This window comes from Mus pahari, chromosome 5 (assembly GCF_900095145.1).
Source record: "Mus pahari chromosome 5, PAHARI_EIJ_v1.1, whole genome shotgun sequence".
NCBI classification, from domain to species: Eukaryota; Metazoa; Chordata; class Mammalia; order Rodentia; family Muridae; genus Mus; species Mus pahari.
The window spans coordinates 147,303,857-147,328,096 of NC_034594.1; the positions used below are offsets into that span (position 1 = coordinate 147,303,857).

General features: G+C 42.1%; 1 protein-coding gene across 2 annotated transcripts in view; it reads right to left on the reverse strand.

Annotated features, from left to right (window-relative positions):
- Nucleotides 1-7,393: 7,393 nt before the first annotated feature.
- The window catches only part of Grem2 (gremlin 2, DAN family BMP antagonist), a 93,591-nt gene continuing 76,744 nt past the window's right edge, over nt 7,394-24,240 (reverse strand). For both annotated transcript variants that reach the window (XM_021199182.2, XM_029538192.1), the window contains one exon: nt 7,394-10,467. In XM_021199182.2, coding sequence (XP_021054841.1) covers nt 9,960-10,466 — 507 coding nt within the window. In that variant the 5' untranslated portion in view covers nt 10,467 and the 3' untranslated portion in view covers nt 7,394-9,959. The remainder of the gene's footprint in view (nt 10,468-24,240) is intronic.

Consider the following 24,240-nt stretch of genomic DNA (forward strand, 5'->3'; position numbering starts at 1 on the left):
AAATTTTAAAACAAAAATGCACAACTCCAAGTTTAAAGTTTTGAAATTCTAAGTAATCCTAAAAAGACTAAATATGTTTCAGAAAGTATAGAGCTGGAGAATGGAGGGGAAGGGACAAGAATGGTCCTTAAAGCTGAGACAGAAGGAAGAACCATTCAGAGACTGCCCCACCTGGGGATCCATCCCATAAACAGCCACCAAATCCAGACACTATCGCATATGCCAGCAAGATTTTACTGAAAGGACCCTGATATAGCTGTCTCTTGTGAGGATATGCCAGTGCCTGGCAAATACAGAAGTGGATGCTCACAATCATCTACTGTATGGTACACAGGGCTCCCAATGGAGGAGCTAGAGAAAGTACCCAAGGAGCTGAAGGGGTCTGCAACCCTATAGGAGGAACAACAATATGAACTAACCAGCACCCCCAGAGCTCATGTCTCTAGCTGTATATGTAGCAGAAGATGGCCTAGTCAGCCATCATTGGGAGGAGAGGCCCTTGGTCTTGCGAAGAATATATGCCCCAGTACAGGGGAATGTCAGGACCAGGAAGCTGGAGTGGTTGGGGAGCAGGGCAGGGAGAGGCTATAGGAGACTTTCATGATAGCATTTGAAATGTAAATGAAGAAAATATCTAATAAAAATTCTTTTTGAAAAAAAAAAGAATGGTCCATAAACAAAGGAATCCCTGTACAAGGTAACAGGAGATGGTTATGTCCCATTGGAGCAATAGGACCAAGCCAAACCCCAGGACCACAGGGGTCTCTGCAAGTGACTGACTTGGAGGCCTACGATATTGCTGACAGTGCATGTATGACAGCAGGAAAAAGCAGACCAAACTGAACAACATCTACCACGCAGTGTTTTCACTACAAAGGAACTCAGTGGCACCAAGGAAGGCTAGATGTGGATTCAGCGTGATATCAGTAACTATATTTTTTAAAAAGGAAGAAACAGTATCTTTAGACCCTCTCAGACAAGCCTGCAAGCCACATCCCCTAAGCCTACGAGGAAAAGCGTTGATAAGAGAGAATAGACCTAGTCCTCCTGAAGAAATGGAATAGCACACAGTTATGTAAAGTAGCTAATCAGCGGGGTAGAAAAGAAACATTTCCATGAACTGAGTGGCTTCTAGGGTGACAGGAGTGAAGAGACCACAGGTGCAGAGGACAGTGGTGCTGGGACATTCCTCAGGATTAGAACTCATAAGACAACAATGCTGATGATACCCAAGAGACATTAGAAGACACAGGAGAGATGGAGACTCAAGGACCTAGTAAGAAGAAACTGGTAAAAAAAGCTTCAGAACAGATAAGGGCTTCAAGAAACAATGGCTGAGAGTTTGCTAGGATCAAGGAACGGCACACCCTTTGCTAAGTATGCAACAAGTGTCGGGCTAAATAAATATGTATAAATTCAACCTAAAGAGGTCAAGCTGAATCAGATCCTCAAGGAAGAAAGAGTAACATCACTTACAACACAGGGATAGTTACTCTAAAGCAAGAAATAAAATAGCTAAGAGCTAACGTGAAAACAGCAAATCAAGACAGTTGGTGAAAGAGATAAATGTTTTCAGAATCTGAAAACCAAGAGTTTACCGTCCAAAAACCTCACAGGAAGGTCTGCTAAAGGGCATGTACCCATGAGGAAACCAGAGGACTTGGATGTCAGAGGTCACGGAGGGCACAGGAACTCAAGCAGTAAATTAACTCCAGACTGTAAACAATAACAAGCCATTTTTGTGTTTTTAAAAGATTAATAACAAGATGGCTGGGAAATTTTAAAAAAACGAATTCAAACATGCTTAAAAAGCTTGCCTTATTGTCTCTGTGTAATTCTCTGAGTGCTGGGCTGTTAATATGTACCAGAAACTGCTGTCTGCCCTGGGAGTAACAGACACTTACTATTACTGATGCTATGGTATACTTACAGACAGGAGCTTACTTACAGACATGGCTGCTTTCTGAAAGGCCCCACAAGCAGAGGACTGAGAAAGAAACAGATACTCGCAACCAGTGGTCTGACGTTGGGGACCCCTGTGTTTGAATTAGGGAAAGGCTGGGAGAAGTTGAGGAGGAGGAGGGTGACCCTGTAGGAGGACAAGCAGTCTCAACAAACCTGGACCCCAAAGATCTCTCACTGAGCCACCAACCAGGCAGCATACACAGGCTGATCCAAGACCCCAACACATAGACAGCAGAGGACTGCCTCGTCTGGCCTCAGTGAGAGAAGATGCACCTAACCCTTGAGAAACTTGAGGCCCCAGGGGATGGGGAGGCCTGGCGGGGGTAGGCTTGGGGTGGGAATGTGGGGACATCCTCTTGGAGATGGGGGAGGAGGAATGGGATGAGGAACTATCAAAGGGCAGAATGGGAGGGGGATAATGACTGGACTGTAAAAGAATTAAAGATAATAAAGAAAAACTAAGGAAAGTGTCTTATCCTCGTAGAACCTACTTTCAGGGCTGGAGGAGAAGAAACAAAAACTGGGTATAAAATAATACGGGCACAGTGCTGCCTAACAGGGACTTAACATCCAACACTGTCCCCACGCAAACACATGGATGCTACATGAACTTTAAAAAAAACAAAAAACAAAAAACAACAACAAAAAAACAAGAACAGACAGAAATGTTGAATGTGTTTAGAATCTTTTGTGCACATTTGTAAGCATATATAATATTTGGGGGATATTCATCACAAAAAATAGAAATACTAGAAAGAGAAAGGCAAAGCTTATTAAACTGAAGGCCAGAAAGTTTATTTTTAAAAATATAAAAAAATATGGTAAAATGTGTGAATGTTAGATGGGAGGAATCAGGACTGCAGAGAGACTGTGAACGGCTCTGAAAGAGCAGAGCACATTATCGCCTGGGTTATGTCCGTGGCTGCCACAGCTTCTATTTTCTAACCAGCCAGTGAACTCAGTCACTGGGAGGGGGTCTTTTTCTTTTCCTTTTTCTTTTCCTTTTTTTTCCTTATATGCATCTTCACTTATATAGTACAAGTAAAAACAGTAGAAAAAGTGTAATGATTTAAAATACTGTGGGGGTGCAACCAGTAACCCCTCTTCTCTCAGAAATTATTCTAAAGCAACTTCATCTTTGATTAAAATTAGAGGTATCAAAAAGCCAAACCAGAAAATGTGTGGGAAATCTCCACTGTGTGGGGAGAGGATGCCCCCGGAGACCTTCTCTTTCAGAGGGAAGCCACATTCCTCAATGCCATGGAAGATTTTTTTGTGTGTGTGAAGCAATGTAGTTTGGCAAACTGATTAAGATGGGTATTAAGAACCCATGGGTGCTCTCTCTCTCTCTCTCTCTCTCTCTCTCTCTCTCTCTCTCTCTCACACACACACACACACACACACACACACACACACACACACACACACACACACACACACACACAATATCATTAGGAGTCATTTCATCACTATGGTTTTCCTTGTTTTAACATTTGTAGTATTTAGTTTTACCCTCAATCCCTGGAGTATCTAGTCTCTGGTTCTTGGTCACCCAAGCAGTGTTGGTCATGGGTTCTATCTCAAAGAATGGACCTTAAGTCAAATCACTAAGAGTTGAGGCAAGAGCCCCTGGATGAGAGTGAGAGCACTATGCAGCGCCTGAACTCTGACCCCATAAGAAGGATTCGCCAGCAAAGCATGGGCAAGGAGAGAGCTTGTATAACTTAGTAAACTGCATGTTTGACATACTTGAAGTTCTAAATTCCATCATTAACAGTTTGTAAATGCTGTGTGGCAGGGCTCACCTAATCCAGTATTTGGGAGGCAGACATAGGAGAATAAGTTCAAAGTTCAAAGTCTTTGCCATAGAGAGAGTTCAAGGCTAGCCTGAGATACATGGGACCTTACCTCAAAAGAAAAGAAATACACACATACATATGTGCACACACACACACACACACACACACACACATACATACACACAGAGACACAAATCTTTCCACAGTCTACACTAACAACAAATAACCAGTGTATGTAAATGCACTGCTCTAAACCAACCAACTAATATTATTCAAAAGGAATACTGTGAACTCATTTATGAATAATAATAAATATACTACAATGGGCATGAATATTAGAAAGAGCTTGAAGGTGCAAGGGTTATTCTTGGAAATTTAAGTGATTTTATAAAGGCCTGCATATTATATGTATATGAATTATGTACATAGGTGAGAAAATTATAAGAACTAAGAAATCAAGTAAATGACATCACTTTTGAAGAAAATGAATACAATGACCACATCCTTAAATGAGTGAATGCCTGAAGGTAAAGTCAGCTGGGGCACAATGAAAAGCTTTAATAGTGCTATATATGTGTGTGTGTGTGTGTGTGTGTGTGTGTGTGTGTGTGTGTGTGTGTATCCTTTATAGAAACAATTGAGAGACCCACCATTTAAAAAAAAAAAGCAGAAAGCATAAAAACAATGTCAGCAATCCTTAATGTGTGGATTCCATACAATCCAAATAAAATATCAACAGAATGATCTGAATTCACTGATGAAGAATATTTGGAGGTAACATTTACTGATCCTGCAAGAACATAGCTGATATTTAAAAAAAGAAAAGGAACAGAGGTTGTTGTTGTGTTGTTGTTGTTGTTGTTGTTTTCTGTTATTCCTTTGATTCTTTGGATTTGGCACAGTGTGAAGAATAAATCAGTACTGAAGGATTTTATAATTAATATTGGTAAGATCACATTTCCCATATCAAGCACATTCATCTGGTCCATTATGTTTAACCAAGGAGAAAATACACTGAAGGTCATTTACCTTGGTCCATACCAGTAGAGCAACCCTGTCAGATCTCCTGCTGACGGAAGATTAAGAATATCCTTTTAGGTTTATGAAATGATGAAGTAGATAAGGCTTTGCTACCAAGCCTGATGATGTAAGTCATCTCCAGAGCCCCAGAGATGAAAGGACAGAACCGACTCCCACAAGTTTTCCTCTGACCTACCGCTTTTGAGCCAGGGTAGTCACATCTCCTTGCACTCACACACACAAAGGTGGCTTAAGAAGAAGAAAGACAGTCACCACTGGGAAGATGAGCAGGAATGTTCTGTAGGAGCAGCTATGCCTGATAGGCAGAAATGGTGCAAAAGAGGGACCTCCTGAGGTGATGGGTCACTGTTTACCTCAGCCCCCCCCCCCCCCTAGGCAGCCTTCCTGAGGAATGCCACTCACTTCCTCCAGTTTCATCTTTCTCATCATTGCCAGAAGTATTTATTTCCTATGCTTACTGTGACCCCCAGCCCTCAAAGCTCCGCTACTAGTCTTATCTATGTTTGTCAACTTTGCCATGACCTTTCCACTCCCATATCTTTTCCCATGTTGGCTTTAGTTTAAATCCCAGTTGCATTTCTTCAAAGAGAAAGAAAGTTCTTTCATTCTCACTCTAGACCAAATAGCTATATGAGCCCATATCACAATTGGTCAAGACCAGGGCCATAGGGCCTCGGGGCCTCAGGGCCTTAGGGTCTCAAGGCCTCAGGGCCTTGGCCTCAGGGCTCCCATCTCTAGCCTGAAGTGAAAGAGCTTCCACCTAGTCTATTGTGGCAAGTCTTGAGCGTGGTCTTCTCTTCTTCCTCTGCCCAAATCTCAGCATTTTCTCCACACTGAAGCCTCAGGACCAAGTTTACTAAGGACCTGTTGGATACTGATTGTCTGAGTGTGAGTTTGCAAATAAGGTGAGGAATGGGACCAACCAAGAAAAGGCTGTCAAAAGTTTGTCTATTCCAGGTGAATACAGAATAAATCAGAATTAGGAAGGACACCTTTGGAAGTTTGAAGAAACCTCACATTGATTCTTTGACCTTGGATAAGCATTCTTTCTGTGGAGAGTAACAAGCCTAAACTCTGAAACTGTTTCTTTCCCCAGCAAAGAATGGGGTGGTAAGAAGGGAATGAATGGAATGCTGAAATATTTTAATATTACCCTGACACCTATGTAGCTCTATTTATTTCACACATTGGTTCATGCAATGATAATGGCAAGAAATTATAGTCCAACACTAGAACTGGTTTCTGCCAGAGTAGCAATGGGAATTTTTGCCCTATCTTTGAGCAAGAGAACAAGACAAAATGTCCTTTCCTATGGGATGTACACCCAGTTTGTTTATTCTGTTGTCTCTAGGATATTTACATTGTTATAACTCTTGTCAGAATATAGCCTGAGGAGACCTGGATTTTGCAGGAATTCTGTACTAAATAATAATGTCATGTGACAGGGCTAGGTAAGAAATATGGGTCAAATATGCCTATACAGGAAATCTTTATAAGCACTTACACAACATACCGTAGAGACTGGATAATTAACCTTCCAAGAATTCTGGACAACTTTGATACCAGACATAACAGAATAGATATACTTTTCCTCTTTCATCCAGCAAATTCTCTTGGCACCACAGAAATACAACAAATATATAAGAGCCTTGCACAGTTTAGGAATGAAGGTGGACCAACTAGAGGAATCTCAGGATCCAAAGAATGATACAGCGAGGAGGGGGGCGTGAGGGGGTGATTTTGCTTGATTATTTGTTTCAGCACATATTCTATATTGGAAACTCCAGAAATCACCAGAAGCTATGATGTTTCATGGAGTTCATCTTCGGTCACATGGCTGAGATGCGTACTGTGCTTAAGAAACTGTGGCCGTGCAACTGCTAAGGGAAGGGCTTAGGGAAGATCCATAGGATACCCTGAGGATCAGTAAGCTTTGGTTATGTCATTTATGATCTGATCTTATCATCATCTCCCATGCAAACCAGAACCAATGGTGATAGATCAATCAGCCACAGGTCATTTTCGTCGACTTTACAACCTAGGAATCAGTCAGCAACTCTAGAGACAAGCCACTTGTGTTGCCACCGATCCAAGTGTCGTATTCCTGTTTAATAAACTAAGATGGATTCTAGTCATGTTAAATTCAAATCACTAAAAGTCTAACAGTGAATCACACGTATGCAGTTTTGTCAAGGTTTTTATTTCTTTTATTGATCATTGCATGTCTTAAATGGCAGATAACTCAGTTTGCAGGAAGATGACAACACTGTGAGGCTGAGATGTGTTTAAATTAAGAACTGTTGAAAACCCGTGGAAAGTAAACATAAAATAGACCAAAACAACACAATCTCTGGCTTCTGTAAGACACAAGTGTGGTGCACTGGCTACAGGAGAGAAGAAGAGACTTACAGCGGACTTCTCTTGGCATCTGTCTCTCAAAGCTTCCTCATTCAATATTTCTTATTCCAAGAGCACTCTGAGTACATTCTGTGTTCAGTTGGTGGGTGTCTCAATAAAGGCTTGAAGTTCCCATAGACTGGAGGTGAGAGCCACCCCACCAATTCTCTTTGTTTGATACCTATTTCTAATTCTCCTAGAAAATCCCAAGCCCCCCCCCCCCAAGGAACGTTTATGATACGGACCAAGGGTGAAGTCTCAGAGGCTGGATAAACTCACTCTGAGTACACCACAATCCTTTGCTACCCAAGGACACAAGTGCAGAATTCAGCTTTTATGGCACATGATGCCAGGATCACATAGAATCCTAGAGTATCTTTATTTGTTCTATAACTTAATAGTATACCTATAAAATAATTACATTATACTTATAGCTCTTCTTCATTTATAAACAAGACAATTTAAATACAATTTGAGCCATTCGAAGGTAAACTTTATACATACAATAAGCCAAGAAGTAGCCTCAGACCACAGCATATCATATAGCCTTCATGGGTACACCCACCATTAGGATCAAAAAGAATGCTCACTACATACATTGTGGGTCCCTAGCTTAACCTTTCCTGGTGACATGTGGGTCCCATTAATAGAATGACATGGGCTGGCTTTGCGGCTGGGTGTGAGAATCTTCTCCTCACCCTCTGGTTACATGTCACCATCCTCCACTAAGGACACTCATATCTCTTTCACAGCGTTTCTACTGCATGTTGTGCTTTGGCTCTACCTTGAGATTTTCTGCTAAAAGTGAAAATTGTAGCTCTGACCGTAGGCACCCTCTTCACTTTTTGCCTTCATCCCTGGGGTTTCCAGCCCTCTGCGATTTTTCCATTTCCCCTTGTTTCTCTCTGCTGATTCCAGGCTGTGCCCTCTCCTTTCTGAAGTTAATATCCCCTTCAAAACCACAGTCTATACTCATGGTTGCTGTGTGGCAGAAGTGACTAAACTAGAAAACTTACATTGCAATACAGGCAATAGAGTCCAAGGCACACCCTCCGCAGCTCATCTCAACCCTCCTCCAGGTGGCAGACTGGAGAGCCAGCATCACTGTGGGGTGTCCAGAAGCCCGAGTCTCAGAGCAGCTTATGGATGGTCTCACTCACATACTAGGAAACCCATTCTTGGCAAGAACATGGACTGGGAAATTATCAACCAAAGGATTTCAGCACATTCTGGTTCCCACCAAGGCTTCTCATTCACATTTGTCAGATTGCTTACGTGCTGTTCTCAGGGAGGCCTCCCTAGGACAATTGCACAAAGAGATTGAACTTGAGTGTAATTTTGAAGGAAAATAAATTATTTCAAAGTCCCAACGTCAAAAGACCACACAACAGAGACTCCAACAACTCATCAGCAGAATTGAAGATGACTGAAATGTTTCTTGGTATTTTAGGAGTCTATTCTTTGTACAGGAAGTTATCTTCTGAGTGACAGTTCACCTACATTACTACCCTCTATATTTGCTCTATATTTTTGCCTGTGTCACAAAATGTCTCAATACCACGTATTCTTACATATCTTTTAATAGAATTTTTTTTTTTGCTTAGTGTAATGGCAGTGAAAACAGTACCAAGTCTCATCTCACACGTGCCTTTCAATCTTTACAGCTTCCTAGTAACTCCTCTGTATACATCTCTGTCCCAATCCGATTTGTACACTATGCCACAATGCTTTAGTGTCTCTTGTGATGTCATATCAAAAGTAAAATCATGATGTGTCCCATCTCCCTGCTCAATCTGGAAAGGGGGGGTGGGGGCAGTGAATTGCTGACCTGGCAGTTTTTCCTCTGTAAAATACTTTCCCACAGATCACTTGATGCTCTACTCCCTATTCAGAACAGTGCTGCTAAGCTAGAATCCAAACACGTGACTTGATATATGAATATGTTGATAATACTTTTAACTGTTTTTAACATGATACGTCAATTATAAGACTGACACTAATACAGAGACCTTGGGGGTGATAGCACGGCAGCAAGAAAAGCATGCACACCAGAGTTTATCTTGAGCTACAGATAGGGGCTATGAGAAGGAAAAAAAAGAGGTGGTGGTGTCCAGAGGTGTGGAGAGTTTTTGCCTGCTCAGTACAGTTCCTAGGGAAGTCCATTTCCTGATCCACTTGGTTTGGCTTGTCCTCGTGGGTACCAGATTTGTTCCGGAACCTCTTGCGGGTAAGCATCTCCTTTATAGATGCTGCCCACATCAGCATCACAGCAGCGGCAGAGCTAGGCAGCTCCCAGGTCAGAAGAACGAATGTCCACACCACAGAGGTCCTGTGACCAACAAAAGTTTGCGACAGGAGAGTCGTGCATCCTTCACCAAAGGAAGGCTCAAGCTGGAGTGTAGGATGTGGCCAGGGAAAGACTGGCTTTTCCACATGGTGGAGTCGTCAATCCCAGATGACAGTGCATCTCCTGAAAAGTCCTGTCGAGTTTCTGGGAGAGTGGAGTTTTCCAACATCTTCTGTGTCCCATCCACAAAGTGGATTTAGAGACACAAGTGTAGCCTGGGGTGGATCTGGGACAGTTGACAAAGCTTCACTTGTGGTCCTCATTTGTGACAGGACACTGTTAGCCCTAAGAGACACATTTGCTGCTGACTGGGACACCGGGCAGAGTGTGAGTGAGCTCAACAGAAGTGGCGGTGGCGCAACCCAGGGGTAAGGGTGCTCAAGGCTGAGCTGCATCCTGCCCCGGTGAGTTCACTGCTTGTCGGAGTCACTCAGGTTCACTGACATGCACCGGCAATGCTTCACCTTCTGGATTTTCTTGATTCGGAAAGGTGGGTCAAGACCCGGGCATTCGAGCTCCACGATGACAGAGGTGACACGCTGGGGCTTGCAGAAAGCGCAGGATTGGAAGGAGTCCTCCTCCTTCTTCACGTGTCGCGGGATGTAGAAGGAGTTGCACTGGCCATAGCAGAAGCGGTTGAGGATGGTGCGGCTGCGGCAACCCTCCTCACTCACTGTCTGCCGCAGAGGCTGCGTCTTGCACCAGTCACTCTTGAGGTACTTGCGCTCGGTGACTACCAGGGCCTCCTGACTGGAGGCCAGCACCTCCTTGATCTGGTGATGCCACCTCTCTGAGTTGTTGCTGCTACCATCCTTGTAAGGCGAGGGGATGGCGCCAGCAGGCCGGTTCTTCCGTGTTTCAGCTACCTTTACCAGCACAGCCACCAGGAGTAAGGTCAGCGAGAGCTTCCAGAACATCCTACAACGAAAGAAGAGCTGGTCAGGGAGGGTTATCTGGTGACTATCCATCGTTTTCTCTTAGTGTTTATGGCTGGATACCCAGAAATTAAATAGTATAACAGAAGACAGCCATGACCACACTACACAGTTCCCTATAACCAGAATGTTTTACAGTAATAGGAGAAAGCCGTGCTGTGTTTTGATGAGCAGTGTCCCTCATAGCTCATGCTGTTTAAACATTTAGGTCCCAGCCGGTGAGTCACTGGGGTAGATAGTTAGTGCTACTTCCTGTCCGTTGAAGAGCCCTACCTGTATTCCTGCCACCATAACTTTCTTGAAGAGTCAGACTGTATCCCTTTACACTGTAAGCCAAAATAAACCCTCTCTTAAGACATAGCTAAGTCAGGTATTTTGTCCCAACAACAACAACAACAATAACAACAACAACAACAACAACAAAAAGGATCATTGTTACAGCAGTAAGTTGAACAATTTCAGAGAGAGAGAGAAAAAAAATAAAAGCCGGTAGTGTTGATGTAGCCCAAAGCCAAGATTGCTTAGTAACAACAATAGCACACAGGATGTACCCAGCAGATGTGCATGCTGTAGGTTAATGCTGGCTTAATTGCTTGGCGTTCCAGTCTTGCCATAGCTCATCTGTGTCTCAAAGTCCTTCATCCCAGATTTCTTTCTCCAAACTGTAAGCTCATGCTGCCATTTAGTTAGAATAGCTTCGATTTATTGGTTCTGAAGATATATCAAAAGATTTTCCATTTCCTTTCATATGTAAATGTAATTAATAGTTGGAGCTGCATAGACCAGGTATGACTGTCTTCCCAACTTCACGGATGAGGACACAGGCTTGGAAAGGCTACACAACCTACCAAAAATCACAAAGCCTGTATATGAAGTATTTGAATCCTGGCATCCCAGCTCTGTTATACTGATTTGCATGAATGTAGCTAGCCCTTTCTTAAAACGTTATGTTAAAATGCCTATGGTAAATCACAATCTATGTCACTCTTAGTAGTCTAGGTCTAAGTGACAAGTGTCATTGTACCTCATCTCAAAGATGACATCTTCTGTCCTCAACTATGTCTGGAGAACTGGAGCTAGAGTCAGCACTATCAGAGGCTTTGTTAACACCAGCCTTTTCATGTTACAGTTGTGCTGTCAAACATCCTCCAGACTCCATGTGAGTCCCCCAACCCCACTGAGTTTGCATGTGGAGGACCCATTCAGAGGTAGAACCTGGTAGGAAGACTTTGTGGGTTTATGCTTGAAAGAGACTGAGGGATGAACATCCCTTCTCTTTGGGGGGATGGGGGGGTGGCGTGGGGGAGGACTGACATGCAGTGGGCAGCTTTCTCTGCTGCACAGTCCTACCTTAATCCAATACTTCTCCATGGACCTGTTTTAAAGGACTAAAGCCTTCAAAACTGTGAGCCAAAATAAACCATTCATCCCTTTCAGTTTCTCAGCTTTGCTTCAGTAGAAGAAAACTGACTACCAGTGGATGTGGGGATACAGGAAAATGCACAGATTATGCTTGGGGAAGGAACAGGAATAGTCCAGGTAATTTCAAGTCTAGGACAGACCAGTCCCTTAAAATCTGAAAAGGATAGGCTAAGGAGATGGCTCAGGGGGTAAGGTACTTCCTGGGAAAACTTGAAGACTTGTGTTTGCACCCCCAGCAACCATGTAAAGAAATGCCTGGCGTGAAGGCACACACCTGTGATGCCAGACTGGGCAGGAGAGAGAAGAGGATTCAGGGCTCACCTCACGGGCCAGCCAGTCTAGCCAGTCCCAGAGCCCTGGGTTCATCGAGATCCATTCTCAAACAATAAGGTAGAGGAGAAAAATCCAAAAAGAATTTGTCTCAGGCTACTTTTAGACAGTGTGGACACTACTGACCAACAGGAAGAAACATTAGAGAGCTGAGAAAGAGAGAAAGGATTTTTGTTTTCCTGTCACTATAAAAATATTTGTCCACCACAATTATTAAATTTTAAGTCCAAGTTTCTTTTAAGGGCTTTTCTCACGCTTCCTCGGTTCCACACATGAAGTGTCGTATGATAATCGCCACACATCCACCAGACCCATGGCAAGAGTTGAGACTTGGATTCGTTCAGCTTATTGAGTCTGTGGAGTGATTTTGGATCTCAGTCGCCTCTTAAAAGGAGAGCCTTTTGGTTCTACTTTAATAATTTCCAAAAATTATTAATACTCTAGGCAAACAAAATGAAAAGTTTTCAAGTCTCAGCCAGGAAAGATTTATGGTCAGCCTTGTCCTCAGCTCGTAGCTCCAACAACAGCTTATCATGAACTCTTGGTTCAGCTCAAACTTCAGGCTTCTCCTCCAGCAGCCCCTCGCTGTTGTCAGGGAGAAGGGAGCTAAAACATGCTCAGATAGATTTGGGGCAGAAACTCTTCGCGTGAACAGTATTCGAAGTGGTGATTAGTAACAGGCGCTCTTTGAACAGTTTAAAATGCCATGGGAACATCTGGCATCCATGCCTGGAAGCACCGTCTCCCAGGAACTGAGGAAGTAGAACAAACTTCCAACTTTTAGGAAAGGGAAAGATACTGATGAAATCTACATCACTGGGGACAAGTCTGGCTCTCCTCCCCAGCCCTCTCACACACATAACTTATTCACATGTGGTAATAGGAAACTGATTGAGGACATGACATCTCGGTGCCAGAACAGGTAAGCCAGTTACTTACCTGTTTTGATACAGTGACTGTTGGGGAGGTGTCCTTTTAACTTTGGGGACAGTTAAGCCAGCTACTGCCACTGGCACCTACTCTACTGGCCCATGCTCCTGTAAGGGTCGTAAGAGGAGAGAAGGTGCATACCTGTCCTTCAGTTTGTCATCCATCCCACACACCTCAGTGGGCTGACTGGGACCTGAGTTTAGCATTTCAGTGCTGTCCTGAACCTCTTAGATATTCAGGGAAGTGGCTGGCATATAACTACCTCTCAGGAATGCTGTTCCGACTGCCAGCAACGACAGCACAAGGATACTTCATTTTACCCTCACATCTTGTGTTTGGCTTGTATCAGAAGAAACTCATAAATAACTCCTGTTGGTTTTACTAACCATCCTTCTGGCCCGACAATGTTGTCAATTTGCAAAGTGTGCCAGGACTATAAATGCTGATGGGCTAAGCAGACTAGGTTGGCCAAAGTTGATTGTATAAAGAGAGAGCTGGTTGTGGAAGTATTTCCCCTAAGTGAACGCCCTTGGGCCTGACCTTTGAAGCCAGAGTGTCCTACCACCAAGGCAGCCAAAGAATAGGTCCTTGCTATCACTTCTTCATAGAACAGTCAAGACTAAAGAGAAGCTTCTATCATAGTACACTTCTGATTTCTAGAAAAGGTATGGAAGTGATGAGTTTTTAGGCATATGCAGATATGCAAAAGCCAAGGATGCAGTAAAGCTGGGGACCTCACCCTCAGAGTGACCTTAATGGATTTTAGACATCAGACCAAGGCTGTAGTGGACTGTGTAGGTAGGATTAGAGAATAGAATGGGGACAGAGCATTTTCTATAACCTAAGAATTCCAGAACACCAGAGGATGAAAGAAAGCAAATGAGATAAATATCTCATCTATCCAACGAGGCAGACTCTGACGACAGCAACAAATATGATAATGCAAATGCAATCCCACAGCCATGTTCATCTTCAGGGATTGTTGTTTTGGGGCCTTCTCCAGCCACAGCTAAGGGCACTCAATCTCTCGTTTTGAATCTTATACCAAGAAGGTAATGCTCTGCTCCTTATCTAACTCTCTAGAGACACAGGAGTTCCTTGATCTCACAGATCACCCTTAGTTTGGGGTAACTTGTTATTGAAAAGAGTCCTCCTGGCAACTGTAAACTGAGGCAAACTGTGGTCCATGGGGCCAAACCAAATCTGAGGTTCTGTTTTGTAAATAAACTTGTGCTGCATCGATGCCACGCTCTCTTTTACCTGTTGCCTGTGGCTGCCTTTGTACTGTAAGGGCAGAATGCGTTGTGATGCACACAAAGTCAAAAAAAAAATTTTTTTTTCTTGTGGCCTTTTACAGAAAAGCTCAGATCAGTCTTTCCCCAAACCCCGCCTGCCTAACTTAGTTGTTGCCTTTTTAGGGTTCAGTTCTTCAGCCTTCAAGATTTCTAGCTGTTCAATGTTTCAAACAGGGAGGCATAGAAAACTCAATAAATCTTATGTGCCCAACACAAAGATGTAAACAATATTGACACTTCTCATCTTTATTTTACAAATCTCAATTTTGAAAAACATTATATGAGTATACAGAGAGGCAACATGACAGTTCCCTCCCCCCAAGCTCCTTCTGGATGTCCTTATTGGGACTACCAGCATTCTGTCTCTGGTCTGCATCATACCATCCACTGCTTATGTTTCTGCTCATGTTTTATGCATGAGTATTGTGTGAGTATATGTAATAATTCTTTACATAAATAATACCCCCTCTACTTTCCATTTCAGAAATATTTGCTTGAGATTTTACACCCTTGGGTACCTGCAGACATCTGTTCATCCTTCTGCTGACTCTTAAAATGAATGATCTCCCCCATTCATCTTACTGAGGGTACTTCAGCTTGTCTTCTGCAGTCAAGGTTGCTACACCGAACACTTTTAATATCTGCTTATTTATGCCTGCCAGTTGCAGGTTTTTATTATTTATTCATTCATTCATTCATTCATTCATTCATTCATTCATTCATTCATTTATTATTGTTGTTACAGGAGATATGGAGAAGTGCAAAATGCTGGGTCACAGGCTGTGCTCAGCTTCAGCTGGGCTAGGTTCGGAGGGTTGCTTTCCAAATGCTGACACCAGCATTCTTTCCCCAGAGTAGGATGCGGGTCCCTGCGGCTGCTCCTACTAGCCAACACTTGACATTAGCACACATTATTTTTGCCTTTCTGTAAAAAAAAAGCATGTAAAAGGACATCTTATGATTAATTTGCATGTCTCTGATTGCACATTGAGTTGAAGCCCAGTTGTCCTCTGACTACAAAGTGAAGTCTGGCTGAAGCTCACTGGAAGGCAGAGAAGTTAGTTGGAATATTGGGTGAGGCGAACTCAGCCTCACTTCCCGACTGCAAGTCTCTGAAGTGTCATGAATAGATTCTGAAGTGGCTAGCAATCTCAAAGCAGAAATATCAAGGCCTCCCGTGTGATTTAGGAGTTTGAAATCTGAACGGATTAATTTACGTTTCCATTTTACTGACCTGTCTGAGCCAAACTGTTCATCATTTCATCCTAGGAAAAAAACCCATCTCCTCTGAAGAAAATTATATCCTGCTTTTGGTTTTGTTTGTTTGTTTGTTTGTTTGTTGTTTGTTTGTTTTTTAAAAAGATTTTCAACCAGAGGAAGAAAATAATGTATGGTTATGGATTATTTTATTTATGGATATCAAAAATATCAAAAGATTCAAAGTTCTTAATCTCTCAGTAAAATGCTGGGATGTATTCAGGATCGGCATTGGATGCTAGAGGCAATATGGCAGCAGACTGTTATATTCCTTGTGGGAATGGATGAGAAATCTCTGTCCTCTGCGACACGTACAGGTGGGTGTGGCTTCTGTTTAGGACCCATGCACCTGAATGGAAAGGATAGTAATAGACCTCTGGGCCTTGAGCTTCCCATACATGACCTAGCATTGTCGGCTTCCTCCATAAAATGGTGCTAGTTATCACCCACTAGACTGAGTTACTGCCAAAAGGAGAGTGAATCTGACCCTAAGTCACTGTCTAAGAAGTCTCCATGGTTTTGTTTTTGTTTTTGTTTTTGTTTTTGTTTTTTTGAAAGGTAAAGTAGTGCAGTCCATAAAGGGTTTTGTAGACAGAGGATTGTTCCCCCAGCTATGGGCAGCTCCTGTTGCTTCTCACTAGGGCTGATGTCCAAGGAGGCTGACCACAGCAGATACTGCACAGCCCGGTGTTGTCCTCACCCTGCCAGAATGGCACTATGTTCCCAGATTGTGTTCCCTGGGCACATAGTATAGATTTCCTGGGTATGTATCCATAAAAATCAGAGGCTTGTCTAAGAAGCTTTGACCTCAACAAAAGCTTTCTCATTCACTGTTATTTCTAGCTGTTTGGGTTTGCTTGCTTTATATGAATTTTTAGGAATGGCAGCAGCTCATGTAATGTTTGACAAAATAGAGCCCCACCCCTTACTTTCTCCAGGCTTCATGAGAATATGCATGTATCTATTGTCTCTTGGTCTTTCTATGTGTTTCCCTTGATTTCTTTCTTCTTTTCTGTTTGCTTGCTTGCTTGCATTCATGCTTTCTTTTCTTGCTTGCTTGCTTTCTTCCCTTCTCTGCTTTCCTCAATGGGCTAAAGTTCCTCCACTGGGACTCACTTTTCATACTCCCATCTTATTATTCCTCCATGCTTATGACTTCAACTATTAGCTCTCTGACCATGGCTCTCAGATACTATATGCAACTGCTTACCAAGCATTCCCCATATATCTCTGGAATCCTAGGTTCCATATAGCCCACGATTCTGCAGTCATTTCCCAGGCATCTGCTGCACTTCTGACCATTCCTAGATCAGGGAACAACTCAGCCTTTCCCTTTAAGCTAAAAAAACAGAGACTTCTAACTTCTAACTCCAGTACTTAGGACCTGATGATGCACTCTCAATAGAAGAACCACACTTCTGTTCAGGCACTGGATTCTAAGTTCCCAATGAAATTTCTATCTACCATGTTGTGGAAAGTTGTTTGTTCCAAGCCTGTGAGTTAGTCTGAGCTAGTGAGTTAGCCTGAGCCAGTGAGTTAGTCCTATCTCCTTTTAGTTAATTGGTTTTGACATGTGCAATGGTGCACCTCTGAGAAATTTTTTGTAGATGTAAAAAGACCTGTCATGAGAAATTACTACTGCAGATTGTGTGTGTGTGTGTGTGTGTGTGTGTCTGTCTGTCTGTCTGTCTATCTGTCTTTGTCTCTGTGTGTGTTGTTATGCAACGATCTGATACCTGTTCCAATAGCATAAACTGTCAATTTAACCAAGCATAGAATCTTTTCAAAAGAGAATCTTTACTGACCAATCTTTATCAGGTTACCCCATGAGCATGCTAGATTTGATTACTGTCTACTCTGTGCTTGATATTTGCAAGGGCAAGAGCAGTTTGATGTTGTTGATGTTTATTTTCCTAAATAGGTTTTCTCTATGTAATCCCAACAGTCCTAGAACTCATTATGTAGACCAGGCTGGCCTCAAACCCAGAGTTCTATCTACTTCTGCCTCCCAAGAGTAATCTTCAATTTTGAAATCAGATTGGTTTATGGGAATTTGAGCTTATCTTCTCACACATTTAATCCATTGATGTCACTCTTCCACACCTCACTTACACATATCCCTTAGAATCAGGTCTTGTCTACTGGTCCTGATGCTAGTCTCCTCACTGGCCTGCCTGCTTCCTGTTCCAGATTTAGCTCTCACACACAAAATTTCTAATCAGACACTGACTAGAATGATCCTTTAAATTTCACCCTTTAAAAGTTTCCCATCACAAATTGAACCTCTTTGGCAGTTGTTAGCAAAGACCCTTTCTTGTCTGACCTCATGGCATCTATTCACCATCTATTCTATATGTGAAACTCATTAAACTACATATTCAACCCTATGCAAGGGTGCTTGCAACTTCTATATGTCTGTAAAGCCATTTCTCTTTATTATTTATTATTACTTATATGCCTTATGTAATTGCTAGGGTCACTGTTAGTCACTGGGTATTATTTGAATATGGGTTTCATTGTGAAATCATTCATGTTTTCTACAGCATCTTTATTTCCTGTGTTCTTCATATTTTAAATAATTTCTCAGTTACAGTCAACCGACATAGCCACTGTATGTACATTTTCTCCCCTATTTGAATGTAAATCATTGGAAGATAAGGATATTTAACCTTTGTTTCCACAGTCATTTATGATAGCTATGGAGAATGACTTAGAATATTTATGTGTGATGAAAGACTGGGTGAGAGAATGGATTTTACCTGTATATTATAAAGGTAATTTCCTATTGGCTTTTAGAGACAGGGTCTCCCACAGTTCAGGCTGACCTCAGATACCTCTATGCTGATCAGGTTGGCCTTACATTTCTGATCCTCTTGTCTCCATCCACCTCCCAATTGCGAGGATTGCAGCCATGTGTTACCACACCCAAGGAAATACAGTTTTATCAAAAAACCATAAACAGGAGGTTGAAGCTGAGTCAAGTTTTCACTAGAAATGTTTCTTGTTACACAGTCTTCAGCAGGTTAAGTTAACCCCATCAATCCCAGAGACCATCAAACCCAGAAACGTGTACTTCTGAAAAATTCCTGCAAGTCATTGCCTTTGAGTCAGCATTTCCTGTTCTACAGCTTTCTTTTTACCCTTGCATTTCATGCTGCTGTCCATACCTCCTTACTCCCTGGGCCACTGACCTCATGTTCTTTGCAATCTCTCCTCTAACATTTACAGCAACTCTGCTAGGCATCCCATCTTTAAACAGGCTTATTAGACCCTAAAAGTGCTCAGGATGCTTTAAGCTCCAGAGTCCTTAAAGAGCAACCAGTATACAAACCCTCAAGCATCAGTTGTTGCTCCTCTCCAAAGAAATGCGACAGGAATGGCACCTATTTTAAAACAAACAGGTTCTGCATCCTGCCCCTTTGGATGTTTCTTTCTGTCCCCCCTGACAACAGAAAAGGATCACTCCCACCCTGTCCCACTCATACCATTGGTTAGTCTTGCTTTACTTTCTAGGAGTAAGTGGTATTAATTCACAAAGCATACATACTAAACACATCTCACAGGAGATAACCCTGCAGAGGTATGTGATCGAAAGGTCTAAGTCTCTATTTAATAACTAATTACTAAGTTTATAGCATGGTCATACTATTTGATCAAAAATGCCTGAATCACAGGAAATTTTTAATATTTCATGTTTGGTGGCCACTGAATAAAAAGTTAAACTTAGATGCTTAATTTCTTTCACTGAAAAGACAAAGAGAATGAAAGGTAAAGGATTTATAAGTATAAAACCTACCAGGACTACTAGCATGAAAAATGTACTTAAGAAGAAAAAGACATTATATAAAATTTTCGTTAAAGGAATATTTTATTTGTACTTCAAATACATGTAATAATATTCATGAGATATGTATGATATTTAGAGCCCTCTTGGAAAGTTATGAGGGGGGATTTTAGTTTGAAACACACAACTTGTGATATTCTTTAAATGACACTCACTACAAATTTTAGATGACCACTGAAAAAAAGCCACAGGTTATATTTAGAAATAACAATGTTGGAGAGTCAGACATTAGTGCAGGCAGAGAAGTCTATTATTACCTTGCATAAATATGACTAGTGTGGCTATAATGCTGGGCAAGGAGAGTAAGTCACCCTCCATCTCTTTGGCTCATAAAAATTTTATGTGCGTATATAAAGGTTAGGAAAGCACTCATGCTCTGTTCCTTTCTGATTCATTCACTCGTGTCTCTCAAGCTGTGCAACCTCTCTTTTCCTGACAGTTTTTCAAAAATACTTGGTTGGCTAATCGGCCTGAAGAGGCTGGAAAACCCTGTATTAAGTAATCTAATTGAAACAAGAAGTCTGGTTTGGTTGCTGTTGCTTCTCAGGCACTCGGCCTCCTTCAAGTTAGCTGCTATTGACAACTGATGCTGAATTCAGACAAATTGGAGGGCAAATCCAAGGCTCTGGACCAAAGAAAACAAACATAATCAGAGACAACCATGAGACTTGAAACATGCCAATGGAGATGGAGCTTTGGAAAAACTGAAGAAAAAAAAAGTGTTGAAAACATATTAAAAATGAATACCAAGAGGAAAATCACTCTTCACTTACAGGCCCTCAATAGGGGGTACTTCTGGTTTTTTTGTTTTTTTGTTTTTTGTTTTTTTGGTTTTTCGAGACAGGGTTTCTCTGTATAGCCCTGGCTATCCTGGAACTCACTTTGTAGACCATGCTGGCCTCAAACTCAGAAATCCACCTGCCTCTGCCTCCCTAGGGCTAGGATTAAAGGCGTGCGCCACCACGCCCGGCGGAGGGCACTTCTGCTAAGGCTGTGTGTTAACTCATCCACTGGTTCATTCATACTCTGTGCACCTCTACAAGGCCTGACACATGAAGAGGGTTATTGGTATCCTAGAGCAAGAAAAAGGTTCCTGTAACCACGAGAGTAGGAGAATATATAATTATGTGATTGGGTTTTTGAAGAAAACCATGAAATCAAACTTTCTAATCTGAACCAAGGGCCTATGGGAAGAGAAAGGAAGGGAATTTTTTTTTAAATGTAGTTGTGTTTTAATAGACTCAAGAATAAGGACAATGAAAAAAAAAAACAACTAGGTTATTTGGGTCAGTCAATTGGATGTTGTGGGTGGAGCTGAATAACCTCAAAGATCAGAAAAGAGCAGATGCATGGGGACAGAAAGTCTATATGCACTAGGAAAGAAAATGCCAGCAGTGCTGGATTGCAGGAAGCCAAGCTATAGTTATATCTGGCTGTGTGAGAGCAGGAAGCTGGCTTGTCTGTAAAGCACAGTAGAGCTGGTATCTTACCCAGAGCCTGTGGGTGCAACTCTGGGACAAACAGGCTTTCCAGCACAGTACAGAAAGGAAACCCATCAGGGTGACCTTGCAAAGCAGAAAGAACAAAAGCTGGCAGAAGTTAGGGGAAACAAAATCTGGAAATCCTTCCCTCACTGGCAAGCCCGGGAAGCTACAATGGACAGTTCTGAACCCACAGCCACAGAAAAGGCTCTGGTTAAACCCAGTGGCTCCTAAAACAAGAAGGTGAAAAAGAGGTGTTTAGGGAAGTGCGGCAGGGGGTGACATGAGTAAGGGGGAGATGAACGATGGGGTCAGAGTCATGTAGAATGCATTATATGAGTGCATGAAATTGTCAACGAGCAAATCGAATTAATGAGAACTAAATCTTTCCTGGTTGGATGGATTTGGGTCCAGGTCGATGGATGGGTTCCAGAGAAGGCAGATGTTCAGGAGCAAGATTGCAACAGGGGTAGAGCGAACCAAGGGGGAAATACTTTGCTTTCCAATACTCCTGATATCCCTTCAGACATTTAAGAAACTGAGTCAATAGGTTGTTGAGAAGGCTGAAAGGTAGTCTTTCTTTTGATGCTATTGATTCAGCCCAGAGCCATGGGCATGCTACATTCCATCACCTAGCCACACTCCCTGCCCTCTTTCCTCCAGCCAAGTTACTGAGTTATAGTTCACACAGCACACTCTTCACCCATTTAAAGGATACCACCTCCAGCCCCAGGCAACCAGTTGTTCACTTTCTGTCTCTATATACTTGCCAATTCTGGACATATAAAACTACTTATAAAACTCCCATGTTCAGCTCCAGAAAGATATCTTAGTGAATCCAATGTGTGCTGCACTACCCGGAAAATATGGATCCCATTGCTAGCACCCATATTAAAGGCTGTACATGGTGACACATGCTTTTATAAAAACCCCTGCACTGGGAAGGAAGAGACAGGCAGATCCCTAGGGCTTTTTATAAAATACATATGCGTTCTTTTACCTTTCCCTTTTCTTTCATTTTATAGGCTCTAAACCATAATGAAAGAAATTAGGCTGAGTCGCATTGACACGATGGACAAAATGAATCAAATATGAAGCTGGTCCATGCCTTTCACTGATGCTCATTCTATTTTTTCTGAGTTTCCCTGGTGGTCAACCTGCTCCAAGTAAACCTGACTTACTATTTTCTCTAGTTGAAAAACTCCATCAGAGTATAGACCATGCCTACCATATCCCTATAATGTAGCACATGTCTCACCACATAAAAGATGAACAATGAATACTTGTTGAGCAAATGAATGGAGATCAATATTTCTGAGAAATCACAGATGTTGCATTTGCTAGTATTCAAATATCCAGACTATAAGTGATATTTGAGAAGGGAAAAGTCCGGGAGGTTAAAGACATCGTTCTTTTGCTTTTTATTTGGGAAATAAAGCAAATTTAAGTGCACCATTCATGCAGCAAATATTCACCGAATGCACATGTGCTCATGCTACTTCGTGTCCATTCTGCATTTTATAACTCTGTTCAGATCTTTGCTTAGATCAGCCTAATTATAAATAATGTAAACAAAATGGACTTCCACTGAACTTTTGAAGTATACGCAGAGAATGTTTCTTGTTAACATCAAACGGAACCACTTCTACCTTAAGCCAAGCTTATCAAATTATTTCCTAACATATTGTTTCCCAGCAATATTGGCACGTCTTTCTCGAGAACAAATGTCACAATATTTGCTATGGGTATGCAATACAAATTCAATAAAGAGTCTTGTGTTGATTACATGTTGCTATGAACCAGCTATACCTGAGGACTTGCTAGAAGTGCAGCTCATGAGTGCATATAGTGGGATGGGGGGAATGCTGAAAACCATGACCTGAATCAGAACCTGAGAACTGGCATTTTTAATATGCACTCTTACGTAAAATACCAGTCAAGAGTATTTACCTAAACTGTAATTATCTTGGTTCTGGTCCACTGGCAAATGTAAACTTCATTAATTATGTCTTCATTAATAAAGATCAAAAACAAAAGAGCAGGCATGCAGAGCAAGCAGGGGCAACATTAGTGGAGACTGAGATCTAACAGCTCTTCAGTTTGCCTGTGTTTAAAGCAACGAACATCTGTAGTGAATGGTTGTGGAGAGATGTGAGAGAGACCAGCGCTCTCACTTAGGATCCCTTTCCTGTGAAGCCTGAGTGCCATGATGTCCAGGAGAGTACCAAGCAAAGTGGAGTTGCCACCCAAGAACCTGGTTTACTGTCTGCCATCTTCCCATTCGCAAATCCTTTCTCAGGAACCAGCTCATTTGATGCTACAATGCCCCCAACTTCCTCTCCTTTTCTCCACTTTTTTTGATGTTTAGGTCTTTTTCAGACTAGATACACTCTGTGAAAATATGAAAGCCAAAGAAAAAAGAGGCAGATGGCTCAGTGGCCAACATTTGGATCTGCAGCATCCTCAGGAAATGTCAATAGGTATAATGGCTTGCCTGTAATCCTAGCACTTGGGAGGCAGAGATGGGAACATGAGACAAGGTGGATTGCTTGAATAGCCTAATTTCCAAGATATGGAGTCAAGAAATGCTGCTTCTGCGAATGAAGTAGAATGGCCAAAGAAGAGACCAAATATCAGTCTCTAGGCCCAACACAAGCAAACTCACATGCATGCACATCTGAATAGTCATAAATCCACACATATGCTATTATGTATTCAAACACAAACACATGTCACACACACACACACACACACACACACACACACACACACACACACACCTCACCTCAGGCAATCTGAGTACAAAGACATACCACCATGATGATCTCTGAAATCACAGTTAAGGTAATCCAGAGCAAAGAAATAGCCAGTGAACGGAGAGGTCATAGGAAAGGATTCCTGCCCAGTATGTATTCAACAAAAACAAAGAAGCAACAACTCTACAGTTATTTAAAATGCTGATGGAATGCAGAATGCAGGGAGACAAAAGGCAGTTACAGTTTTAGGGTCTATAGGTGACAGAAAGAAAAGTAGGTATTCAGTACAGGATTTCACTCTGAGGTAATATTGATTTTAATTAGATGGGGCTCATGACTTCAAAACCTTGCAAAGGTGCTAACGGCCATCGAGTAGTGGACTTGAAGATCAGTGGTTTCTCTATAGTATATGTAGTTATCTAGACATGGATCTCCCCATGC